We start from the raw sequence: 24,041 nt of genomic DNA on the forward strand, positions 1-24,041 counted from the left end.
AACAAACAGGAAGTCACTTCTGGTTTGCTCGGAGGGTCGTTTTAAGCGCTCCGAAGGCTTCAGGGGCCTTCAAAACTACCTTCCGAGCAAACAGGAAGTCTATTGCCGAACTTCTGGTTTGCCCCTAGGGCCTGTTTTTTGCGCTCCGGAGGCTTCAGGGAAGCTCATGAGGGCCTCCTGGGGGGAGGAAGGCTCTTTTCGCCCTCCCCAGGCTCCTATAAAGCCTCTGGAGCCTGGGGAGGGCGAAAAATGGCTTTAAAAAGGGGTGAACTCAGCTGGCCAGCGTGTGCATGCACGCTGGCCAGCTAATAGGGCAGCGCCTCGCGTGCCTTGACAAATGGCTCCACGTGCCACCTGTGGCACACGTTTGCCATCATTGGTCTAGTCTAACAAAGATAAGTAGGGATGACATGATAGTATTCCAGTATTTGAGGGGCTGTCACAGAGAAGAGAGGTCAACCTATTCTCCAAAGCAACTGAGGGCAGGACAAGAAGTACCAGATGGAAACCCATCAAGCAGAGATCTTCTTAGAACTGACAGGAGAGATATCCTGTCAGTTAGAACTATCAATTAGTGAAATGGCTTGCTTCAGTTGTAGGTGCTCTATTACTGGAGGTTTTAAGAACAGTTTGCATAGCCATTTGTCTAGAATGGCATAGGATCTCCTGGTTGAGCAAGGGCTGAATTGGAAAACCTCCAAGTTCCCTTCTAACTCTATTCTGTATCCTGACTTCCTGACTGTTCAATAACCTATGGGGTTGGAACCAGATGAAATTAATTCCAATTAATTAGAATCATAATCAATCTTTATTATGGTCACAGACCAGTACAAAAGTTAAACATTAAGATAAACACATTCTCTAAAAATTATTAGTAGTAATAATAATTTTACCACTACTGCTTTACTACTATTAGTAATAATAATTTTACTAATAGTAGTAAAGTAGTAATAGTAGTATGAATAAGAATCTGTAGGGTTTTTTTTCCTTATTATTGTTGTAGCAGCACAAAATTTTTGCATGACTGGTGGTTGGATTTGAATCCTGAAGGAGATGGTTCATGTAGAAATTATTTGATCTCCCTAGAAATCTGTCTAATAGAGAGATGTATGTTGATCTGATGACCCTGTAGAACCTGCTCAAACTAGGACATATAAGTTATCTTCAACTTCCCAATTGCCACATGTACACATTCGCTCAGCTACTGGAGTTTTATTTATACCTGCCCTGTAGGAGTGCTGAGGAGAGGATATTAAAAATGCTATTCTACTTTTAAGAAAAAATAGGTCTTTCAGATCTTTGCTGATTCCCTCATATTCTGGTTTCTCTTCAGATCGTATAAATACAATTCATTAGGAAACACACTTCTGAATGTATTGAGCAAAAGCAGCAACATTCTCAATACTACTTACTCTTCCACAGACAAAAAAGGCAAATTTCTTAACCTTAAATGTTTCTTCCTCTTCTTTGTACACTGGATCCTGTCTTGCTAGGCAAGTTAGAAATTCAACAGCAGTCAGTGGCTTCTTACTCAGCTGCATTCGACGTCTTTCAGTTAGGACTGCTTGAACTGCTCGGAGAATGGGTCCCTGAGCATAACCATCAGAAACCTGTGCCAGGCAACTGATATTTAGTTGTTTGGAGAGAAAACCTCCATTTTGCTGAATGAAGTGTTTCCATAAAACTGTTTAAATGATTACAAAAGCAAGGAAATCAACAGTTAGAAGGCCGAATAATAATCATAGTAGTAGGTGATAAGAAAAACAGATTATTTTTTAACTATTTGATTTTACAATAGTCTCATTTTAAAACTATTAAAATTGTTGATATCTGCATATTTTTCAGGAAGGTCAGAGTGATTTTATAGTCAACTGCAATTCACACAGAATCAACCCACTTTTAAAACCCACTTAAAAAGTAGGATACATTAAGCTTCTTTCCCTGCAAAATAATCCCAGTAGTTCATCTGATAGGTTTGCTCTGACTGTAGCCATTCTCATTTGGGATCATATGGCATCACTTTTAAAATAGTTTCTTGTTAAAATATTTATAATTGGTACCCTATTTCCCTGAAAATAACACCTCCCTGGAAAATAAGCTCAATCGGGTTTTTGAGCGCATGCTCTAAAATAAGCCCTCCCCCGAAAATAAGCCCTCCCTGAAAATATTGCAACACGTCAGCAGTCATGAGGTGACCATGCTCACCGCCTCCTGCACCTCAAAAATAATAAGATCTCTCTGAAAATAAGCCCAAGTGCTTATTTTGGGAGTCAAAAGAAAATAAGACCCTGTCTTATTTTCGGGGAAACACGGTAGAGACATGGGAACAAGGTCAGCCAATGAATAAGCATAGCAACTAAGTCAGCCAGTGGGAGCTTAAACAAATTGAGTCTGTGCAGAGAATTGAAACAGAAACTTAAGCGGACTGCTGCTCTGAGAAGTAAACTAGCAGTCTGTCTGGGCTTGTCTGCTGAAATGAAATTAACTGTTTGTGTTTGCCTGTAACTCTTCCGCCTTGTGTTTACTTGGAAGAACCACCTGTTGGTATTGTACATTTATTCATCTATTCTTATGTACGTATATAAAGAAGTTAATGAATCCAGCTGAATCAGTTATTTCTGTGTGCTATTGGATTTGAATTTATGCAACAAACTCTGACAGGTTATGGGCCCAGAGAGCATAGAAAGACTGAACTGTAATTAAGCTGTGAAGACTGCCTATGTTTAAAAGAGAAACAAGGCAGAGAAAGATTGCAGGATGATTGCTGCTAAATTTAAGGAAAGCTCTATGCCTTGTTTGGGACATTGGGAATTATCTTATTTGGGCTGCAAAGATGGAATGTTTCCTGAAGGCTAAGGAGCTGTGGAATATTGTTATTAATCCACCACAAGTTTTTGCAGCTGTGAGCAGAAGCAGCATGATAAAGCAATAGCTTATATCATCTTGAGTTTAGAAGATGAACAGTTTATCAATGTAGCTGATTTAAAGACTGCAAAGGAAGTCCAGCTGAAATTAAGAAATGTGCATGTTAGGTGTCAGCATGCAATGTTGTACAATTATCAAAATAATTATACAGAGCCTGTTTGCAACCAAGTGAATCTGTGGGAAGACATTTATTGCAAATGCAAATTTGTTTGTAGAGTTGGAACAGCATGGATTGCATTTTCCTGAGTCAAAAAGGTGTTCTTAGTGTTAAATAGTCTTGATGAAACGTGGGACATAGTTTCTGCAGTGTTTGAATGCAAATCAGAGCAGGAGCTGTGCTTGGAGGCTTTAAAGGCTTGTTTGATTGCTGAGGAGCAGAAACGCCATTATAGAAAAAGCCACGATTAGAAATTCCTGAAGTGGGGCCCAAGGAGCAGAGAGAAAAGAGCGGAAAATTCCACAGACTGGCCATAGCATCGGACAAGGAGTCTGCAAGGAGAAATGAAGTAGCAGAAGAGTTACAAAATTATAGTCCAGCAACAGAAGGGGTGCTTCATTTGTGGTGAAAAGACACATCTACAGAAGGACTGTTTGCAAAGAAGAAATTATTTGCAATCAGAAAATGACAGTGATGCTAATCAAGCAATTGTTAATAATTCTAAATTGTTTTACAGAATGGATCCATCTGCTTGAGATGCAGTAGCCTTGGCAAATGGCCAGAAGGCTAAAGTCATTGGAAGAGGCTGTGTGCAAATTCCATATCTGGAAAAGAGGCTTAATGATATTGAAGAAGTATATTAATCAAGATGAATCAAAATGAATCAATATTGGCTATTTGCTTTTATTATAATTTGCTTATGTTACTATATAATTGTTACTGATTAAACCAATATTTGCAGTTTGCTTTTGATACGATATACTGCTAGAAATAATTTATTAAGAATTAAACTTTCGACTTCCGGTTCCGGCTGCTGATCACGACGGGCAGGCTCTGCTCGCCCCGCGCACTTCTGGTGGGCTCCCCGCTATCTGGGGGGGGACAGGACGCCTTGGAGGGGCTCCTGCCGAAGGGGCGGCGTAGCGGGGAATCCCCTGAGTCGGCGGCGGCTGGGGGGGCTCCCCGCATCGCCCTAGGCACCGGGAGGCATGATGGGGAGGCGCTGCGGCGTCTTCGTGAGGAGGCAGCTGGAAGAACGCAAGATCTGAAGGACGCAGTTGCTGTGTGGTGAGGTGGAAACTGTCCCCCGTCCCCTTGCTCGATCGAAAAGGAAAAAAATTGCCAGCTGTCTTTAGAGTTACTTTCAACTTGGCTCGGAGAAGCGTGACTGGAGGGAGGGGGATTCCCCCCCCCTCGGACAGGCGGCTTTAAAAGGTTTTGCTCTCTCCCCTAGAGGAGGAGGAGGGGAGAGAGCCATGCAATGAAATCACGTTCATAACAAAGGCAGATTTTGGACTGTAATCCTGTAAATGAGGTGATGATCTGAAAACTTTGAAAACTTTGAAAACTTTTCGTTATGCCTTTTGATTCCGAAGCTGGCAGGGCAAGATGGCACACTTCCGTCGTCTTCACAGACACTGAAATCTGACTCCACCCATAGGAACTTCAGGCATCTTGTCAGATAAATCTCTTGTTGTTATTGGACTCCGCTTGGAACAAAAGACTTTATTACTTTATTGCCAGAAGCTGAAACCAGAAAAAGTTCTCTTCTGCCTGGACTCCTTGCCTCCTAATCTCTCTTGGCGGTTTTCCTCTCTAATTGTTTCCTCTCTGTACTGACTTTGTACTCTCCCTGCTCACTATAATGCCACCTAAAAGACCACCCCAGGGGAAGCCGAGCTTTGCTGTCTCTGCCCCGACATCTTCAGCATCCAGTCCCAGTGGACAACAGACCTTAACTTCTTTGTTGCAGCCAAAGCCTTCTGAGACGGACTTTCAGCAGATGTTTCAACAAATCTTAAAGGGACAGGAGGACTTAAAAAAGTCAACTAAAGGAGATGAATGAGCAGCTTAAAGAGAACCAAGACCGGGCGATTAAAAATTCACAGAGATTGGATCTTTTGGAGTAGGGGACAGCTGAGATGAGGGGGGAGGTAAAAGGGGTGCAGAAGGGGAACCAATAGCTTGAGAACCACCAGATAAAAACAGAATTTGAAAGAATGTCCTTTTTCCTTAGGTTTCAAAATGTGGTTGAGGCGGATGATGAAGATTTAAGGGACATCATGACAAACCTTTTGGCTGAATACATCCAAAAAGAAAAACAACAGATGGGGTGGGACTTGGACCTGGTTTATAGAGTAAATTCAGCATATGCTAGAACACATAATGTTCCAAGGGAGGTACATATTAAATTTCTCAGAAAGACTACAAGAGATGAGATTCTGAGTGTGCAAAGGGGGCAAGCTCTAAAATATCAGGATAGAGAAATAACCATCTTGAAACAGATCCCTAAGAAAGTGAGAGAGAAAAGAAAAAATTATTCGCAGCTAGCGAAGAAGTTATACCAGAAAGGGGTGTGGTTCAGATGGTTGATGCCTGAAGGCATGCTAATATTCTGGGAGGATACAAGAGTTAGAATCAACACAACCACAGAGGCTCAGGCCTTTATGGAAAAAAATAAAGAACTCCTAGATAAATCCGATGATCCTATACCAGACTTACAGGACACGGGAGGGGCCGGAGCTCTGCTGGCAGGGGGAGAAGGGGCAATACCAAGAAAACTCAGATCACAAAAATGAGCAAGAAAATCTGCTTGACATAAATTGATTGAAATTATTTGAAGATAAAGTTTATATGCTGACAAAATATTACTATTTAGTATTAAACTAATTTATGTATAAATGAAAATTATGAGCAGGGGGGGAGGGAACACCTCCTACATATTGTAACTGCCAAAATTTGTAACTTATTCCACCACCCCTTTTCCTTGTTATTTTTTTTAAAAATCAATAAAACTTTGTTTTTTAAAAAAAGAATTAAACTTTCTTGGATGGGAGGTGGAGCGTTCTGAATATTTCTTAAGATTTCAAAATATAATAGAAGAAAAGGGAGAGAATCTCCCACAAATAATAATTGAAATTTTGACAGATGTGTTAGAGATACCCCAAGAAAAGATGATGAATGGCATGGATGAGATATTTCGGATAAATACAAGATATACGACGAGAAATGCTCTTCCAATGAAGTCCATGTAAGATTCACCAAAAAAGCATTGAAATTACAAATATTGCAGAAAACAAGAGACAAAAATTGGAATACAGAGGCAAGGAGATTGTAGTCTTAAAGCAAATCCCAAGAAGAGTGAGAGAGAAGAGAAGAAAATATCAATTTTTGACTACAATTCTATTTAAGATAGGAGTTAACTATAGATGGCTGACACCGGAAGGTCTAATATTTCTATGGAGAGGACAAAGGTATACAACTGAAAAAGCAGAAGCCTTTTACACAGAACATCTGAGAGGAAAGGCCGAGAAGACTGGAAAAGAAGAACTATTGGCGCAACTCTTAGATACACACATAACTGAAACTGAGAAGATGGAAGGAGCCGTAGGTGGGATTGATATTGAAATAGGTGCCGCAGGGGATGTAGATATCAGAGAACAACGGGAACCAAGATCAACTAGAGCCATAAATCCTATATATAAGATATAATGATGGAAAAAATGCTTACAATTAATATAAATGGACTTAACTTGGCAATTAAAAGAAGGAAAATATTTCACAACTTAGAAAAGTTAAAATTAGACATAATTTGCTTACAAGAAGTACATATTCAACAGATATGGTCACTTATTAATATAACCAAAACTTGAAAAAAATTTACCTCTTTGGTAGACTGCAAGAAAAGAGGAGTGCTCTTTTATATTAAAGACAAAATTCCAGCGAAACAAATTTATACAGATGAAGATGGTAGAATTTTGATGGTGGAAATTATGGATAATACTAGGAAAATACTCTTAATTGCAATTTACGGACCTAATGAAAAATAAGATGAATTTTATAAAAAACTCCACAAGAAAATCTGTGACTTAGACTATGTTGATATTTGTATGATGGGAGATTTTAATGGCATTGCAAATCAGAACATGGATTATAAATCACATAAAACAATAAAACCAAATAGAAAAACACTCCCGAAATCCTTCGTTAAGATGATGGATGAAATAAACTTAAAAGATGTCTGGAGAGAAAGAAATCACATAAAAAACAATATACGTTCTATTCTAATAGACACCTATCATTCTCTAGAATCGATATGACAAGAAGTGGAAATTGAAACAAGTACTTGGGCGGACCATAACTCGATTACAATTAAATGGAGAGGTCAAAGAATAAGATCTAGATGGACATTAAACAATATGATGTTGGAAGAGAAAGATTTTGTACAGAAAATGGAAAAAGAATTGGCTTTCTTTTCCAAAGAAAATAAAAAAGAAGACACATCCATGCAGAATCTTTGGGACACTATGAAGGCCTTCTCTAGAGGTCTGATAATAGACTATACAAGAATGAGAAACGTAAAGAAAAGACAAACATGTAAAGATTTAGGAAAAGACTATATGACACTGGAAAAAGAGCTACAGAAATCTCCACAAAAGAAAGAGATTAAAATAAAAAATGGATACAATTAAACACAAAATAGATCTACTGGAAAAGGAGGAATTGGCACAAAAAATTAGAGGCGCTAAACAGAATTATTTTGAAAATGCAAATAAGCCAGGCAGGTGGTTGGCATATAAACTGAGAAAGGAGAGAGAGGCAAAGAAAATACAACAATTAAAAGATGAACAAGGACAAATGCACTATGGAAATACTGAAAAGAAGGAAATCATACAAGACTATTATGCCAAGTTGTATGAACAAGAGAATATAGAAGAGGGAGAAGTGAAGCAATACTTACAGGATGCCAATCTCCCCCGGATACCTAACGACATTAGAACTATACTAGAAGGTAAAATAACAATGATGGAGCTAACTGAAGCTCTTAAAAGACAAAATAATGGGAAGGCCCCAGGACCGGATGGTCTACCAGTGGAATTTTACCAAACACTAGAGGAATCCTTGTCTCTTCCCCTTTTAGAAGTTATGAATGAAGTAATGGTTGAAAGTAAAATACCTAACTCATGGTTAGAAGCATGTTCTGACCCCCCTCCCTCCGTCCACACCAAAACACTCCGAGCCAAAGATTTATTAACAGACAGACAGGTCCTTGGCAGTAAACCAACACAGATAAGCCTTAGCAGCAGCCCGGCACTGATAAGCATTAGCAGCAATCCAGCCTGCCAACTCACAAGACTGTTCTCCCACATTAGTTCATGCATTGACTTCTGCAAAAGGGGCGTGTGCACAAGCAGTCCTTTTATAGTCTGGAGAGGAGCCTAATTACCACCAGCTAAGTACAATTACCTCCTGTAACTGCGCAACTGTTCCTTACGCCTATTAGCTCTCTGGTGCCGAGCATCCAGAAACAACTCACTTCTGATGTCTGGATCACACTCCCTTGTCTCCTCCCCATTGGTCCAAGGCTCAGGCACCTCCTGGTGGCCAACCAGCCTCTCTGCACCCTGTTCGGAGTCGGAACCCTGTCCAGAGTCCTCCACCTCCTCCAGAGCCGACTCATACGGATCCTCGCTGTCGGAGTCTGGTGGCAGCTCCAACGGCTCCTGCTGGGCCACAACAGAAGCATATATCACATTGCTACCTAAAGAGGAGCAGACCTTACGCAAATTAAGAATTATAGACCAATCTCCTTGTAAACTCAGACTATAGGTTATTTGCATCTATACTGGCAGAGAGACTTAAAAAATATTTAAATGGGTTTATCCACCCAGATCAAAATGGTTGTTTTTACCAAAGAGACAAATTAAGGATAGCATAAGAATAATTGTTGAAATACTATGAGGCTCATCCTGAAAAGCAAATGGTCTTGATGTTTCTTGATGCGCAGAAGGCTTTTGATAACGTGAACTGGTGATTCATGATACAACAAATGGAACAAATGTACTTTGGTAAGAATTTTATTCAAGCTATACAAACGGTTTATCACAAGCAAACAGCTAAGATAATGATAAATGGAGAATTGACAGACCCTATTGAAATAAAGGGAGATACGTTACAAGGCTGTCCATTATCACCGTTACTTTTTGTCTTAACGTTAGAAGTTTTAAATAGAAGGATCAGAGAAGAAGAAGAAATTAAGGGAATGACAATTTAAAAAGAAGAATATAAGTTGCAAGCATTTGCAGATGATTTAGTCAGAGAGGATCACTTTGAAAGGAGTGTGACTGTTGGAATAATTGCAAAGCCCTGTACCGAAGAAAAGGTCTGAGAAATCTCAGAGTGAAGGGAGAGTTTTGATCTCACTCTGTACCAAAAAAAGGCCTGAGAAAACCCTTGGCTAGGGTAGGGTCTTCTCAGGCTCTGTACTGAAGAAGCCCAGTCCGAGAAATCCTTTAGGAATCATGGGCCACAAAGCTAGTAGTCTGTCTAGAACCGATGATCTAGCAAAAATAATAGGGCTGTGTTCTCCATTGGGCTGCGTGTTAGCTCCCTGGGATACGTTAAAATCTTTAGTGGCAGTAAATGTTTCCTTTAAAAATAAAAAAATAAAAACACTTTGCACAACAATTTGGCCGACCTATTTAATTAGCCCTAAGATAGACACACGGCCACCAGAGGGGAGCCTTGATTTAGATTTCATTAAGAAATTCATTGATTTTCGGGCTTCCATTGGTCAAACTGAGGAAGAACTTTATGCTGGCTTCTTCCTTAATCTCATTGGTCAACCAGATATCCTTAAAGCATGTTGGTTTAAGCCCAAACCAATTCAAAAAATCTGTCCCCCCCATCACTTCAGAAGAAAAAGGCAAAACGGTCAAAATGACTGAAGAGGAAGAAGAATTTCCCCCACCATACTTCTTCGCTCCCACTTCCCCTGATGTAAATACTGTGCCTTTATTAGCTAAAATGCCTCCGGCAGCACCTCAGCCCACTTTGCCGGACCAAGTGCTTCCAACAGCACCTCAGCCTGCTCCACAAAATTGGCACCCCCAGCAGCTCAACCTCTGTATTCGTATCTGCCTTCTTTAAGTCTTCTTCACACCAGAACTGGACAAATTTATATACCTGTTGAAAAACCAGGTCCTTCAATCGTAGCCCCACTCGGACAGGTTCCTATGAAAGACCAGCTGGTGTATATTCACACACCCTTTACTACCAGTAATCTTTTTAATTGGAAAACGGAATTTCTCCCTTACAGGGAATCTCCCCAAAGTTATGTATAACTTGTTCAATGTATAATGGCCACCCATAAACCCAATATGCCCAACATTTTTACTCTCTTGTCAGCACTATTATCCACCAAAGAAAAACAACAAGTCCTTAACGCCACCACAACATACTATAAAACTGCTAGAGAACATGGCATTCAAACTAATCATGATGCCATTGACTTGTGGCCTGAACCCCTGGCTCTTTTGAACCCCAATTTTGAAGTTAATCTCAACTCAGATTGGGGCACCTTCATTCTCCAGCAAGCCCGGGATTCAATCCTATAGGGGCTGAAACTTGGTGTCCTTAAAACAGTGAATTTTCATCATGTCCATCAGATCATCCAAGATGCAAAGGAATCCCCCCCCCCCCCATTTTTTGAATTGTCTCAAAGATGGATTTAGTAGATACACTGATCTTGACCCTGATAGTCCAGCCAATGAGTTTTTGTTGAAAATGACTTTTGTGGGCCAAAGTGCTCCAGACATTAGGAAGAAACTACAAAAACCTGAGGCCCCTACTATTCAGTCCCTGGAGACTCTTATTCAAACTGCCTTCACTGTCTATTCCCAGGGAGAAGAGGAAGAAAGGAAGGAAAATCACAAAATGTGAAAATAGGCTTTTAGCAGTTGCTATCACTTCCCAGAGTAATGGGGTGTGTGTGTGTGTGTGTGTAATTCATTCTTTCCCAAAAGGAGTCTCCCCCCCCCCAGAAAAATTAGTGTGCCCACTGTAAACAAGTTGGCAACTGGAGAAAAGATTGCCCACTGGAACGACAACCCAGCAGGGGATTTGGACAATTTAGGGATGGGGAGGCTTCAGGCCTCAAACCCGACAAGCCTCTATGCTCCTTATGTCAGCCCAGGCCCTGAGTTCCACCCAGAGTCCTATTGAAGGGACTCTGGAGGGCCAATTTCCTCTCCTGACCCTCTGGTGGAGTTAAAAGTGGGGGAGAAACTTTATTCTTTTTGATTGATACAGGGGCCACATTCAGCGTCCTAAATGATGCATCAATCCCCTGCCTTTCCTCTCAGACTACCCCATTATTGGAACTATTGGGATAGAGGAAACGACCGTTGACTTACCTGAATGGTCCTTCTATGTGCGCTGCGAGGGGAATCCAAGCATGGGTTAACTTTGTCCATTAGCCGAGACTGTATACCGACAGTTGCTATGCCTTCCTAGCTGCACACACTCTGCTGCCTTGTGGAAAGTCCATGAATTTACTGGGGCTGATGGGAAAAGTTTAAAGATGAAGCCCTTACTAGAAAAACTTGTGAGAGCCATTTGAATTGGCCATCATTCACTGCTGAGGCCACCAGACTGACCACAGCAAGATTTCTTGTGGCAACCGCACTGCTGATTATTGGGCCCACCAAGCCGCTGAATGGGGCCAAGCCCCCTGTCAGAACAAACTAAACTTCTAGCTCTCCTTCCCTATGACACCACACTGTAGCTTCCTGCCTTATATGACACCAGAGACAAATTAAACCCCAATGGCAAATGGTGCAATGGATAGTGAGTAATCCAGAATAAAATCCAACTTCCCCAGCAAATGGTGTGGCAACTTGTCCAGAGAGCTCATCGAATGTCTCATAGTGGTCCCCACCTACTGCATTAGTGGCTGACATCCCTATATTGCAATCCAAACTTATGCAGCCTTTGCAGGACTGTTGTTTCTCAATGTGATCTCTGCCAAAGAAATAACCCCCGCAGTGGCAGTCTCTTGGTCGTCTCTGGTGTGCCCGAAACCGGGGGGAGGCCTGGCAAGTGGACTTCACTGAGCTCCCCAAGAAGGGAGCCAAATCTAACCTGCTTGTGTTTGTGGACTTATTCACCAGATGGCCTGAAGTGATCCCAACATCCACCCCAAAAGCTAGAGAAGTGGTGAATGCCCTAGTTGATCAGATCATTCCAAGGTTTGGAGTTCCTCGAAGTCTCAAATTTGACAATGGAAGGCATTTTACCTCACAGATTACCCAGGATGTCAGTAAGTTTTTAAACATCCCCTGGCATCTTCATTCAAACTATCAGCCCCAATCTTCAGCCAAAGTGGAGAGAATTAACCAAACCCTGAAAACTCACATGGCCAAACTCTTCCAGGGAACCCAACTCCCATGGCACAAAGTGCTACCACTAGCCTTAGCCAGGACCAGGGCCTTGTACTCTGGGAGATTGGGATTGTCACCTTTTGAGATGATGTATGGGAGACCCTTTGCTACTTCTACCCTGCAAGACTCCAATGAAGGGGAAAGAAACATCTCCCACAATTTGCATAATCTGGCGCAGGTTCTGTCTTCTATCTCTAAGCAGGTCCAGTCTGCCTTGCCTCCAGCTACAGACGCTCTACCACTGGCTGAACCAGACCAGTGGGTAAGAATCAAAGAACTCTTTCTGGCTTGCACCAAACCCAAGTGGTCTATCCCTCACCAGGTCCTCCTCAGCACTCCAACAGCTGTGAAAGTAGAAGGAGTCAAGGGGTGGGTCCATGCATCCAGCGTCAAGCACACCAACGAACTCTCTGACCTGTGGCAAGCACAATAGCTGGACGGACTCAAGCTCAAACTTCGCCGCACTCCTGCATCTCCTGCTGGTTTTTTTGCTATTCTCTTATTTTGTTGCTGGTTTCCTTACACACTCCTGGGACGAGGACAAGATGTCTCTGACCTCTATTTCGGCAGCTTGTCTTAATGTTTTTGATCCTAGGGACTACTACACTTGCGTCTGGAGCCCCCCCAGACATTGTGTGACCAATGCCTGGTTCCCACCTGCCGTGGAAATATGGTCACAAAAACACTTATATACCATTCTCATTACACCTGCCAAGAACGAACCACCTTGTGTTTTAGGGGTTTACAACACTACTGCCTATGACATTTGTCCCAATAATGGTAAACCCATCTGCTTTAATCCACATGGTTACCAATTCAGCTTGGACATCGAAGTCACCAGATATCAGGGTCGCAACCAGCCTGCTATCCACCTGGGATGGAACCAGAGTACTTCCCACATCCCTAAAACTCAAATTTGTTTTGATGCTTGTAATGCTATTGCACAAGGGCAGGTGGGGGGAGGGGTCTTGTGTGGTTCCTTGCACTCTCAATGTTTTTATCTTTCTGTGGGAAAATACCTCTACCATGGCTACTTGCCTTCCCCTTCTGGCCTCCCACATTCAGTATCTATATTGATATACTTGCAAATCTGTTCCACATCCTGGACCAACCCTTGGAGGTTGCACTGCCCCTTTTTGGTTCAACATTTCTAGACTGGTTGCTTTTTCTACTTGTCAGACCTTTAAATGCAATCCTGTATGTCTTATTTTTGATGCACACACCCCCCCCCCCAGGGACAATGAGGATGGTTCTTGGGGTAGATGCATCTGGAACTGACCCCTATGGTGACATTCTAATCACTATCACAAAAACAGCACGTCCATCCCAACAGTTCTCTGTCTTCCATTCTTTCTATGAGGAAATGGGAACTAAAATTGAACTCCCCTCCCCAACTAAGAATCTCTTTATCGACCTTACTGAATGAATTGCTTCCTCCCTCAATGTGACTAACTGCTATGTTTGTGGAGGAACCAACATGGGTGAACAATGGCCATGGGAATCTAACTTCCCTGGACCAAATTAATCTCACTTGGTCTTCTACCAATCAACCTTGAGAGTGGTCCCTTAAAACCTCTATCATAGGTTACATTTGTTTTCACAGGCCTTCCTCCCCTCTCTTTGTCATACCCTTAGGGGACATGGTTTGTCAGAACCTTTTGGTAGCTATGGCTCACAACACGACCTGGTGGCCACGGGCCAATGTCAGCAGCCCTGCTAACCCATTCTCCCTTTATAAGCAGCTGTCTTCCCTATGGGATCACCTACATGACGTGTCCTTGTCTTTGCCTGCCCCTGATGGATTTTTTTGGATTTGTGGGGAAAAGGCCTTTGTATCATTTTCACTGAAATGGAGTGGGACCTATGCCTTGGGAACTATCAAGCCCAGCTTTTTCCTCTTACCTATCAACCAGGGTGAAAGATTTGGGGTCCCAGTATATGATGAGGTGGGTCATTGATTTGAACGTGCCTTCAACATACCTCTCAAAATCACTGACCAGAACACTTGGCATAGTGACTCATGGCCCCTCCTCTTGGCCCTCCAAGAGGACCATTCGGGTTTATCGGCCGACCACATGGGATGTGGGGCGACTGCACCCCAATCTATCTGCTTAACCGCTTAATTCATCTCCAAACCATTGTGGAACTTATCACCAATTCCATAAGCACTGCTCTTGACCTTATTGCTTTGTCTAACACTCAAATCAGCACTGCAATCTACCAAAATCACCTTGCCCTGGACTATCTGCTTGCCAAAGGTGGTGGTGTTTGTGGCAAATTTAACCTTACTAATCGCTGTTTATAGATCGATGACCAAGGAAAAGCTATTGAGGAAATTACTACTTGGATGAGTAAACTCACTCATGTCCCTGTACAAACTTGGACTAGTGCTATCAAGTTTTACTGGCTTTCTGATATGTTCTCTAACTGGAAAAGGATTGGGTTATTTATCTTGTTGGCCTTTGGAGGTCTCCTTTTCCTTCCTTGTCTCATCCCTCTTTTCCAGTGTATAGTTCAGTCTACTGTTTCTGATACGACTGTCATCACCTCCTTGGTGAACTCTGCCACTCCCAGTTGCCCAGCTAATATCATGGTTCTTAGCACCATCCCTAAAGGATATGCTCCACTACTTCATCGTTGACAGGTAGCAACCTGTCCTAAAATAAAAAGGGAGGAATGAAGGAGTATATGAATCAACATGAATCAATATTGGCTATTTGCTTTTATTATGAATTGCTTATGTTATTATATAATTGTTATTGATTAAACCCAATATTTGCAGTTTGCTTTTGATATGAGATACTGCTAGAAATCATTTATTAAGAATTAAGCTTTGTTATTGGCTTCTGTTTATACTGTATTATTGTATACTGTCAGAAATTAGTTGTTTTCTAGCCTAGTAAATTGTAACCTTAATACTAGACTGCAAGTGTTATCTCACTGCTGCATCTCGCTTCTATTCTTGGCTTCAAAGCTAGGCACATTCTTGAAAGCTAGTAGAAGGAATTGCTACATGAGAATAGCAGGCCTCATAGATAAAAGAAGCAAACTAGGGAGTTTTTTCTGGCTCATAAATCCTTAAAGCATTCTGCCAAAAAAACAACTTGGCAAAGGGGGGCTGCCACCCCCTACACAAGGCTATAGGAATACTCCACAGATAAGGTAGACAGAGACAGGAGTTTGAACAAAAGAACACTTTAAAGATCACATAGGTAACGAATCTTTGTCTCTGATTGGATAAACTTTGTTTCTATCTGCCTAAAATGTATATAATACTCTGAGTCCCTCTTGAAGGGTTGGTTATTCCTTACATGCATTTGTTTGTATGTTTTGGATATAGTTTTGTCACCCAGCTTTTGCCATGGCCATAAAGAAAAGGTGATACTTTTTGCAAGCCTTGTCTTGAGTCTCACTCTCTTTGACATCTCAGTGGCTCGGGGTAACTGCTGTAACCTTACAATATATTATGTGTGGTTGAAATGGAGCATAATTTGCTAAGTATCTCTCGTTTAGAGAAGCAAGGATTTGAGACCACATTTGTAAATGGGAGGTGTCTCATAAAGAGAAATGGGAATGTATGTGCAATTTTTATGTGTTGCAAGGACAAAAGGTTCAATGTGTCCAAACATTTGGGAATGAGGCACCACATGAGTCATGTGTTCATCTCTTGCACAGAAGGCTTGGCCATGCCAGCTTCATAGTTTTGCAAAGGATGGAACAATTTGGAGAAGGATTAAATTTAAAGGGATGTAAGGCATAATTGGACTGTGCAGTATGCAACACATCGAAGTCCAAAGCATTCCCAGTAAGCAAAAGTAGCACAAGGTAGACAACAAGATCTCTAGAGCTGGTACATTCAGATTTGGTTGGGCCAATGCAAGCCAGTTTGGGAGGAGCAAAGTATGCACTGGTCATTGTAGATGACTACAGCAACTTTGGGTTCTGCTATTTACTAAAGAGAAAAATAGAGGTGCTACAGAAATTTAAGCAATGGGTAAGCTTTGTGGAAAGGAGATATAAACAGCAGGTATGTCAGCTGCAAACTGACAGAGGTTCAGAATTCATGTCAGCAACTTTTCAACAGTGGTTTGGACAGTTAGGTATAAAACATAGGTGCACAAATCCGTACACAGCAGCTGAGAATGGTGTTGCTGAGAGACGGAATGAAGTCTTACAAACCATGAAGGACTTACTGCTGGAGGATTCTAGTCTGAGCAGGTCATATTGGGGTGAAGCCATGTTGACTGCTAATTATTTAATCAATAGGCTGTGGAGTTCTTCCATTAATGATACTCCATATGTAGTGCTACGTATATGGGAGGAAGCCATCTCTGGCACATTTAAGAGTTTTTGGAAGCCATGTGTGGGTTCATATTCCAAAAGCAATTAAAAATGATTTCCAGGTCTGCAAGTTTTGCAGAGCAAAATTGGAAAAGAATTGATGCAAATTTTTGGAATGATTCGCTTAGTGCGGGTAACTTACTTAGTGATGGTGTCAGCATTCAGGGAGGAGAAGCTGAAAAAGATACGAAGCAAGAGAGGATTGAAGCAAATGCCACGCAGGTCAGAGCGATGGAACAAGGGGATTCCACCTGACAGTTATTCTGATAATAAAGTTAAAGTGTGTAATATATGGTATGAGCCAAGGAACTATAAGGAAGTTTTGGCATTACCAAAAATAGAACAAGTAAAGTGGAATGAAGCCATGGACAAAGAAATGAAATCCATGAGTGAACGTAAAGTGTTCACTTCTATGACTTTGCCACAGGGTAAGCTGTAGGATGCAAGTGGGTATACAAGAAGAAAGTACTACCCAACAATGAGATAACATATAAAATAAGGTTGGTGGCACAAGGTTTTTCACAGCTGAAAAATGTGTAAAATGATGAGGTATTTGCACCAATAGTAAAGAGTGAAAGTATAAGGTTGGCTAGTGCTTTAGCAGCAGCACATGGTCATAAAATTTGGCATTTTGACATAACCACTGCATTCCTCAATGCTGAGTTAGATGAAGAAATTTACATGGTTCAAGCACCAGGGTATGAAAGTAAAAAGCCCAACACTGTGTATAGATTGAACAAGGACATTTATGGCCTGAAGCAATCAGCCAGGAATTGGAATATCTATCTAGATACTGCATTGAAGGGTCTTGGGTTCAAGAGTTGCAAGGCTGATGGTTGCATATATACTGGAAAGTTACAAGTTGGGGATTGTCAACTATTAGCATTTGTAGATGATTTTTGTTTCATCGCAAAGGATATATCACAGTAAAAAGGATTCTCAGATATTTGAAGGGAATTGAATTTGTGTCTTCAAATACAGGTATTTGAAAAATATTAAGGTAATTGAATTTTATATCTCTTCCAATCATGAAGGGAGGAGTGTTAAAATATGGGAACAAGGTCAGCCAATGAATAAGCATAGCAACTAAGCCAGCAAATGGGAGCTTAAACAGATCTGAGTCTGTGTAGAGAATTGAAACAGACACTTAAGCGGTCTGCTGATCTGAGAAATAAACTAGCAGTCTGCCTGGGCTTGTCTGCTGAAATGAAGCTAACTGCTTGTGTTTGCCTGTAACTCTCCTGCCTTGTGTTTACTTGGAAGAACCACCTGTTGGTATTGTACATTTATTCATCTATCCTTATGTATATAAAGAAGTTAATGAAGCTAGCTGAATCAATTATCTCTGTGTGTGTCTGGATTCGAATTTATGCAAAAACTCTGACATTTCTGCAACTAAAATAAATTTGATGTGAAAATTAATATGACGAAGACACTTCCTTTTCTAAGATGTATTTTTTTCATGAAGGAGGTAATTTTTATTGAACCTAAAGAAGAAAATTTTTATTTATCTTTGCATGGCATACCAAGGATCTCCCACCAAGAAAAGGGCAATGTCACTGCAAAATATTTAAATTCATATTTAAATTACATTAGGTTAAAATTAACATGATTACTCCTTATATATGCAACAGTGCTCCATTTCTAACATAAAACAGCTTACAATTTGACTCCAACCTCTGAACAAGAGGCTATGGATTGCGCTTGGGGGTCTCTGTATGTGTGTCAGATTATATATGATAGTGTATGAATTCACATGAATTACCAGGATTACTTTGCAGGAAAAGAAGCTTAATGCATTCCACTTTTATAATTGGGTTTTAAAAGTGGTCCTGGAGCCTCAGGTTGTACAGTTCTATGCTGGATCAAGCATATATCTATTAAGGTAATTTTAAGGAGTAAATGTTATGGTGGGTAACCTTAACTATATGAGCCAGAGCCCCTGACTGGTGCATTACCCTGCTCCTTTACAAGCAAAACCCACAGTTTTCTTGTCATTTCAGGTAAAAGGAGAAAGTGGCAGAATTGCTGTCAATTTTGTCTGGTTAAAAAAAAGTTCACATTTTCACTGTTTCATCAATGAACATTAAAAAAATGTAGATCTAGTGTTCAATTTTTGGACTTGTTAAAAAGCAAACAACCAGCAATGGCAAAAAAAAAACCAATGAGTGAAGGAGAGGGGCATTCCTACACAGTGCATAGTAGCTAATTGGATGGAGGAGATTTTTTACAGCAACAGACAAACTGGACACAAAACAATGTTTTGATGCATAGCAGAAAAAGAGGGGTGCAGATTGCCTTCCTGGTTCTTGGAAAATGACATTGCACATTCCTACCTACAAGAAATGGGGCAATGGATTATACTTGTTCTGGGATAAGCTAGACATGTAGATTACCTCCTAGAAAAAGTGTACAACTATACTTATAGTCTCTTGAATACAGTTTACATTTTATAGGCACTACAATGGAATATTTTTGTTTACATTATCCCAGATCTGCCTCACTGACATAAGAGGCAGACCTAGGATGAGCGATGGAAATTGAGGTGGGTTTATATCTAAATTAAACATTGCAGGATAGGTGGGAACTTATTATACATTAGGTTGGTTCTTTCTTGTATTTTTCCTACACAATGCCTAGAATTCTATCCTATTCATTGTGGTTTTATCTAACATGACAGATTGGACATTTGCTCATCTTTTAATCTTTTCTAAGAAAGCTGAAATGTGCTAATGGCTTATTCCTCCAAACTGTTCTCTGCATAGTGCATCTGCATATCCATAGCATGAAAATCTGCTCCCTAGCATGAAAACCTGCACACCTAATATTCATATCAAGCCTGATTAGATGTTAAAGTCATCATCAACTTCCTCTCCTAGGCTTTCACAATTAAAAGAACACTAATGCTTTATAGATTATGATTTCTCATTGATTGTATATTATACTGCTATTTACAATGCAATCCCAAGTTTTGCACTATTAGAGAATAAAATTTTATTTTTCTTCTTTCTCAATAACTCTCAGTTTTAATACAAGCTGGTTTAATTAAATCTCTGGTCCTACATCAATCCCACACTCATTGAAACACATGCACAAACACACCTCATATAAGACAGAATAGTTATTAACGAATGTACTGTAGTTGTCAACATCACATCTAGCTTGGCTCTCTCATTGAATTCTACATGATACAATTTCTAAATTTAGCCTGAGAATTAAATGGCAAATGAAAATTCAGAATAACAAACAATAGCATGAGTTGTTATATCACATTTTGAGTAAACATTTTTTTAATGGTAAATTAAATTAGTCTTTAATGAACTAAGGCTACCAGAAAATGTTGTGTAGCACTCTTTAGTTTCTGGAAAAGCATTTGTTAAACTAAAAGCATTCATTTCTCTAATAAATAACAAATAAAATGCTTTTTATTATAGTTTATCATATCATTTTTGGTTTAGTTTTAAGTTGAAACTATTTGCAGTGTAAATTCAAAACTATTAAAACAAGCATATGATGCAGAAAATGAAGAAATGTCCTGATAGTTACAACAAATAATCAGTAGAACAATTTGCCTCCAGAAGTTGTGGGTGCTCTAACACAGGAGATTTTAAAGAAAAGATTGGACAGCCATTTGTCTGGAATGGTATAGGGTCTCCTGCTTGAGCAGGGGGTTGGACTAGAAGACCTCCAAGGTCCTTTTCCAACTCTGTTATCCTGCAATAAGAATCGCACCAGTTTATTTTTATGTGTGTATATGTGTGTATGTATGTGTATAACTGTATGTATGTATATTAGGGCGTGTCAATTTTTTCAACTTCCAATTTCCAAACATTAGGGGTGCTCAATTCTGACATGCCTTGGGGATTGTAAAGATATTTTGGCTATTTCAATATAATTTAGATATCGGACTTCAAGGTTTGGTATTGCGGTGACACGGTCAGAGATAGCAGGGGTCCACGAATCTCAGCTGATTTCTCTCTGATAGGAGACCCTAAGAGGTCAAAGACCCCCTGGAGTGGTGATGAAGAAAGATGGGATTCCTTGTTGATCATGGGAAAGCGGTGGCGCTCCTGTTGGATCCAAGGTGCCCTCTCGACCATGGAGAAGAGAGACAGCCATTATGGCTGGAACGAAGTTGGGGTGACTGAAGAAGAAATGAGCTGGAGTGATGTGTGAACAGAGGATTGGAACTAGGTGAGACGATTTTCAACTTCCTTATTAGAGACCCACTTAAATTTTTTTAAAAAAATTGAAGTCTCCAAAGCGCAGAAAGCAGCAAATTATTACACAGAGATAAATCATAGACTCAAAGAGAAATGAAATGGAAGAATATGAAGCTTTAAAATATAGAAAGACTGAACTGGAATTTTTGGTGTTGTGAAATGTGACTTTAATCTGCTGGAAATATTGTCTGACTATTGGAAGAAATTGTATAAAGAAAAATAGTTTTTCTCTCTCTTTTTATTGAACTTTGACAATCAGCTGTTAGCCTCCTCTTGCTATTGAACATTAGCGTTGGGACACCATCTACTGGCCAAAGAAGATACTGTATTGTTATATAGCTGGAAAGGACCTTGAAAAAGAAAAAAAGTTAGAGTTAATAAAAAAGAAAAGAAAATCATAAGAAGAGAAACAAAGTGAAAGGCAAACAACTTCTGGAAGGCAGTCTTTTTGTTTTTCCTATTCTATCTACTTGGTTTTTTTTTTTTTTTGGAAGCTTACGAATAACTGGTGAGCCTTTTGAAATTTTTTTAAATAATGTGGATTATAAAAGATATTTCAAGGAATTGCCCTTGAAACCAAACACCTGATTCTGTGAATTAATGAGTCATGGGGAAATTTAGTGGGCCATTCTGGATTACAAATACAATTTGATAGAATACTATATGAGACAAAAGAACAAAAATTAAACAAGACTTACAAATTTAAATAACCCAGAGGAGCAAAAAAGCAGACTTTGAGGATTACAAACACTGTGGATTTGAGGAACACTTCAGGGACTGAGCAAATTCTTCTAACATTGACTTTTGGGGCGGGACTTGCTGCCAGCATGAATGGCTGCTCGGACAGAGAGCTCTGTTAGTAGCAGCCAAATCTAACGTCCGGAGGAGGTTTGCTGAAAAGATTTTGATAAGCCAAGCCTTCCTGGAGGGAAGACTGAAGAGAGAAGGTTGATTTGACACAACCATAGGACGGCAATCCATGGTCTGTGCTTGAAATCTCTTTCATATCCCCGGGCGCCATAATGGCCATCCCAAAATGCTGACAAGAGTTCAAAGCAAGCGAGGATTTATTACAGAGAGCTGTCGGAGTTGCGAGTGACCTAACAGCTTCCGGATCTTGGAGAAGGTAATTCTATCCCAAAACAGCTCAAGAGATTAAGGGCTCCAAGAAGAAGTGGGGGGCTGCTTTCCCTCCTTTATTACAGCGGCGAAAAGTAATATGCTGAGTGAAAAATGGAGAGTTTATCTTTTTACTCTCTGAACTGTCTGATAAACTGAACCTAAACCTAATCTGTTAACATAACAAAGCCGGCTGTAAATAACTCTGACTATACAGACACCTTCAGGGGGTTTTGAGTTAATTATACAAGTCTGGAAGGCTCGAAGCGAAAAATATATTTTAGCAACATATATAGGTGGAGTGACTGCAGTTGGTCAGCGTCTGGACAAGTGGAAGAGCGACATCTACTGGCGAAATCTGGAATCCCCCCCCCTCTTAATACCCTAAGAGAAAACAGGATTTTTGCTGACTATATTCTCTGGACAACCTTTGGATACTACTATCTGGAGAGAGAGAAAGAAGATCTATCGGAGCAGGGGAACCCAGAACATTTTCATATAATTATCCAACACAGGAGGGACGCATCTAAGGTTGAACTTAAAACCTAGGAATTAATGTGATAATACTACCATCAAAGGAATATATTGTTTTTGCTATTGTTATTGTTATAAGATTACTAACCCTAACTTCTTTTGATATTATTGGCACTAGTACTGATTAATCTAGGATAATATAAGTAATAACTATAAGCATTCTACCCTTAGATTTTATTAAGTTATCAAAATAGATTATTAGATTAATAGAAAGTTAGGAGTATTATAAATGTGACATACACACACACACACACACACACATATATATATACAGTGATAAACCGATAAGTCTCTCACACTATCCCACTATTCTATGACAGCTGTTCCTATATAGCACACGAACTAATTGATATATAGAGTTTACTACCCCCTATCACTATTTAAAATTGATATTTGAGTAGAGGTAGAGGGAAGAGGAGAGGGAGAAGAAGGTAGGTAGGTAGGTAGGTAGGTAGGTAGGAAGGAAGGAAGGAAGGAAGGAAGGAAGGAAGGAGGGAGGGTGGGTGGGAGGGAGGGAGGGAGGGAGGGAGGGAGGAAGGAAGAAAGAAAGAAAGAAAGAAAGAAAGAAAGAAAGAAAGAAAGAAAGAAAGAAAGAAAGAAGTGGGAGTTATGGGGAAAAATTAAAGTAGGGGTCCAATTCCTCCAAAAAATGACAAGTAGTACAAATTTTATGAAAATTGGCACGGGGAGGAAGCCAGCATCCCAGCCATCCCTAGCGGCTGCCAGTCCCTCGAACCAAAGATCTTCGGAGGATATGCCTCAGAGAGAAAGATCCAACTCAACTAAGGAATTGCAGATGATGCTACAGTCCATGCAAGAGGCAATGGCTAAAAATCACGAAGAACTTAAAAAGGATATTAAAGAAATAAGGAGTGATACGCTAGAATTAAAGGAGAGAATGCAGAAGATGGACGATAAATTTGAGAAGTTCCAGGAACAGATTCGATAAACATGAACAAAGAATAAATGTAATAGAAGGAAGGTTGGAAAAGGAGGATGAAAAAATGGAGCAGCTGAGTGCTAGGCTGATCCAGGCAAACAAGGAACTTGAGTTAACGGTCCTCGCATTAGAATCGGAGAAAGCAGCCCAATTCCTACGGTTCCAGAACGTAAAGGAAGAAAAAGGCGAGGATTTACCAGACACGATGGCAGACCTAATGGCAAAGGCTTTGGGAATAGAAAAGGATGAGATGGCAAGCGAGATCGACGAGACGTATAGAATACAGACAAATTATGCAAAAAAGAATAATCTACCAAGAGAAGTTCATGTAAAGTTTGTTTAAAAATCAATACGTGACGAGGTGCTGAATAGAACTAGAGACGACCCGATAGTTTACAACCAACGACAACTAACAGTTCTAAAACAGGTACCAAGGAGAATCAGAGAATTAAGAAGGCCCTACCAATTTTTAACATCTGTCCTGAACAAATTTGAAATTAACTTTAGATGGCTGATGTCGGAGGGCGTACTGGTAACCTGGAGAGATAGAAGATTTAGAATAGACACAATAGAACAAGCGG

The 24,041-nt window shown here is 40.3% G+C and overlaps 1 protein-coding gene across 3 annotated transcripts in view; it reads right to left on the reverse strand.

Annotated features, from left to right (window-relative positions):
* DRC11 (dynein regulatory complex subunit 11) overlaps positions 1 to 24,041 on the reverse strand; it is a 268,281-nt gene that overhangs the window by 1,311 nt on the left and 242,929 nt on the right. For all 3 annotated transcript variants that reach the window (XM_081940018.1, XM_081940019.1, XM_081940017.1), the window contains one exon: positions 1,446 to 1,684. In XM_081940018.1, the coding sequence (XP_081796144.1) occupies positions 1,446 to 1,684 (239 nt within the window). The remainder of the gene's footprint in view (positions 1 to 1,445; positions 1,685 to 24,041) is intronic.

This window comes from Natrix helvetica (assembly GCF_964273705.1).
Source record: "Natrix helvetica genome assembly, chromosome: 2".
In the NCBI taxonomy this organism is placed as follows: domain Eukaryota; kingdom Metazoa; phylum Chordata; class Lepidosauria; order Squamata; family Natricidae; genus Natrix; species Natrix helvetica.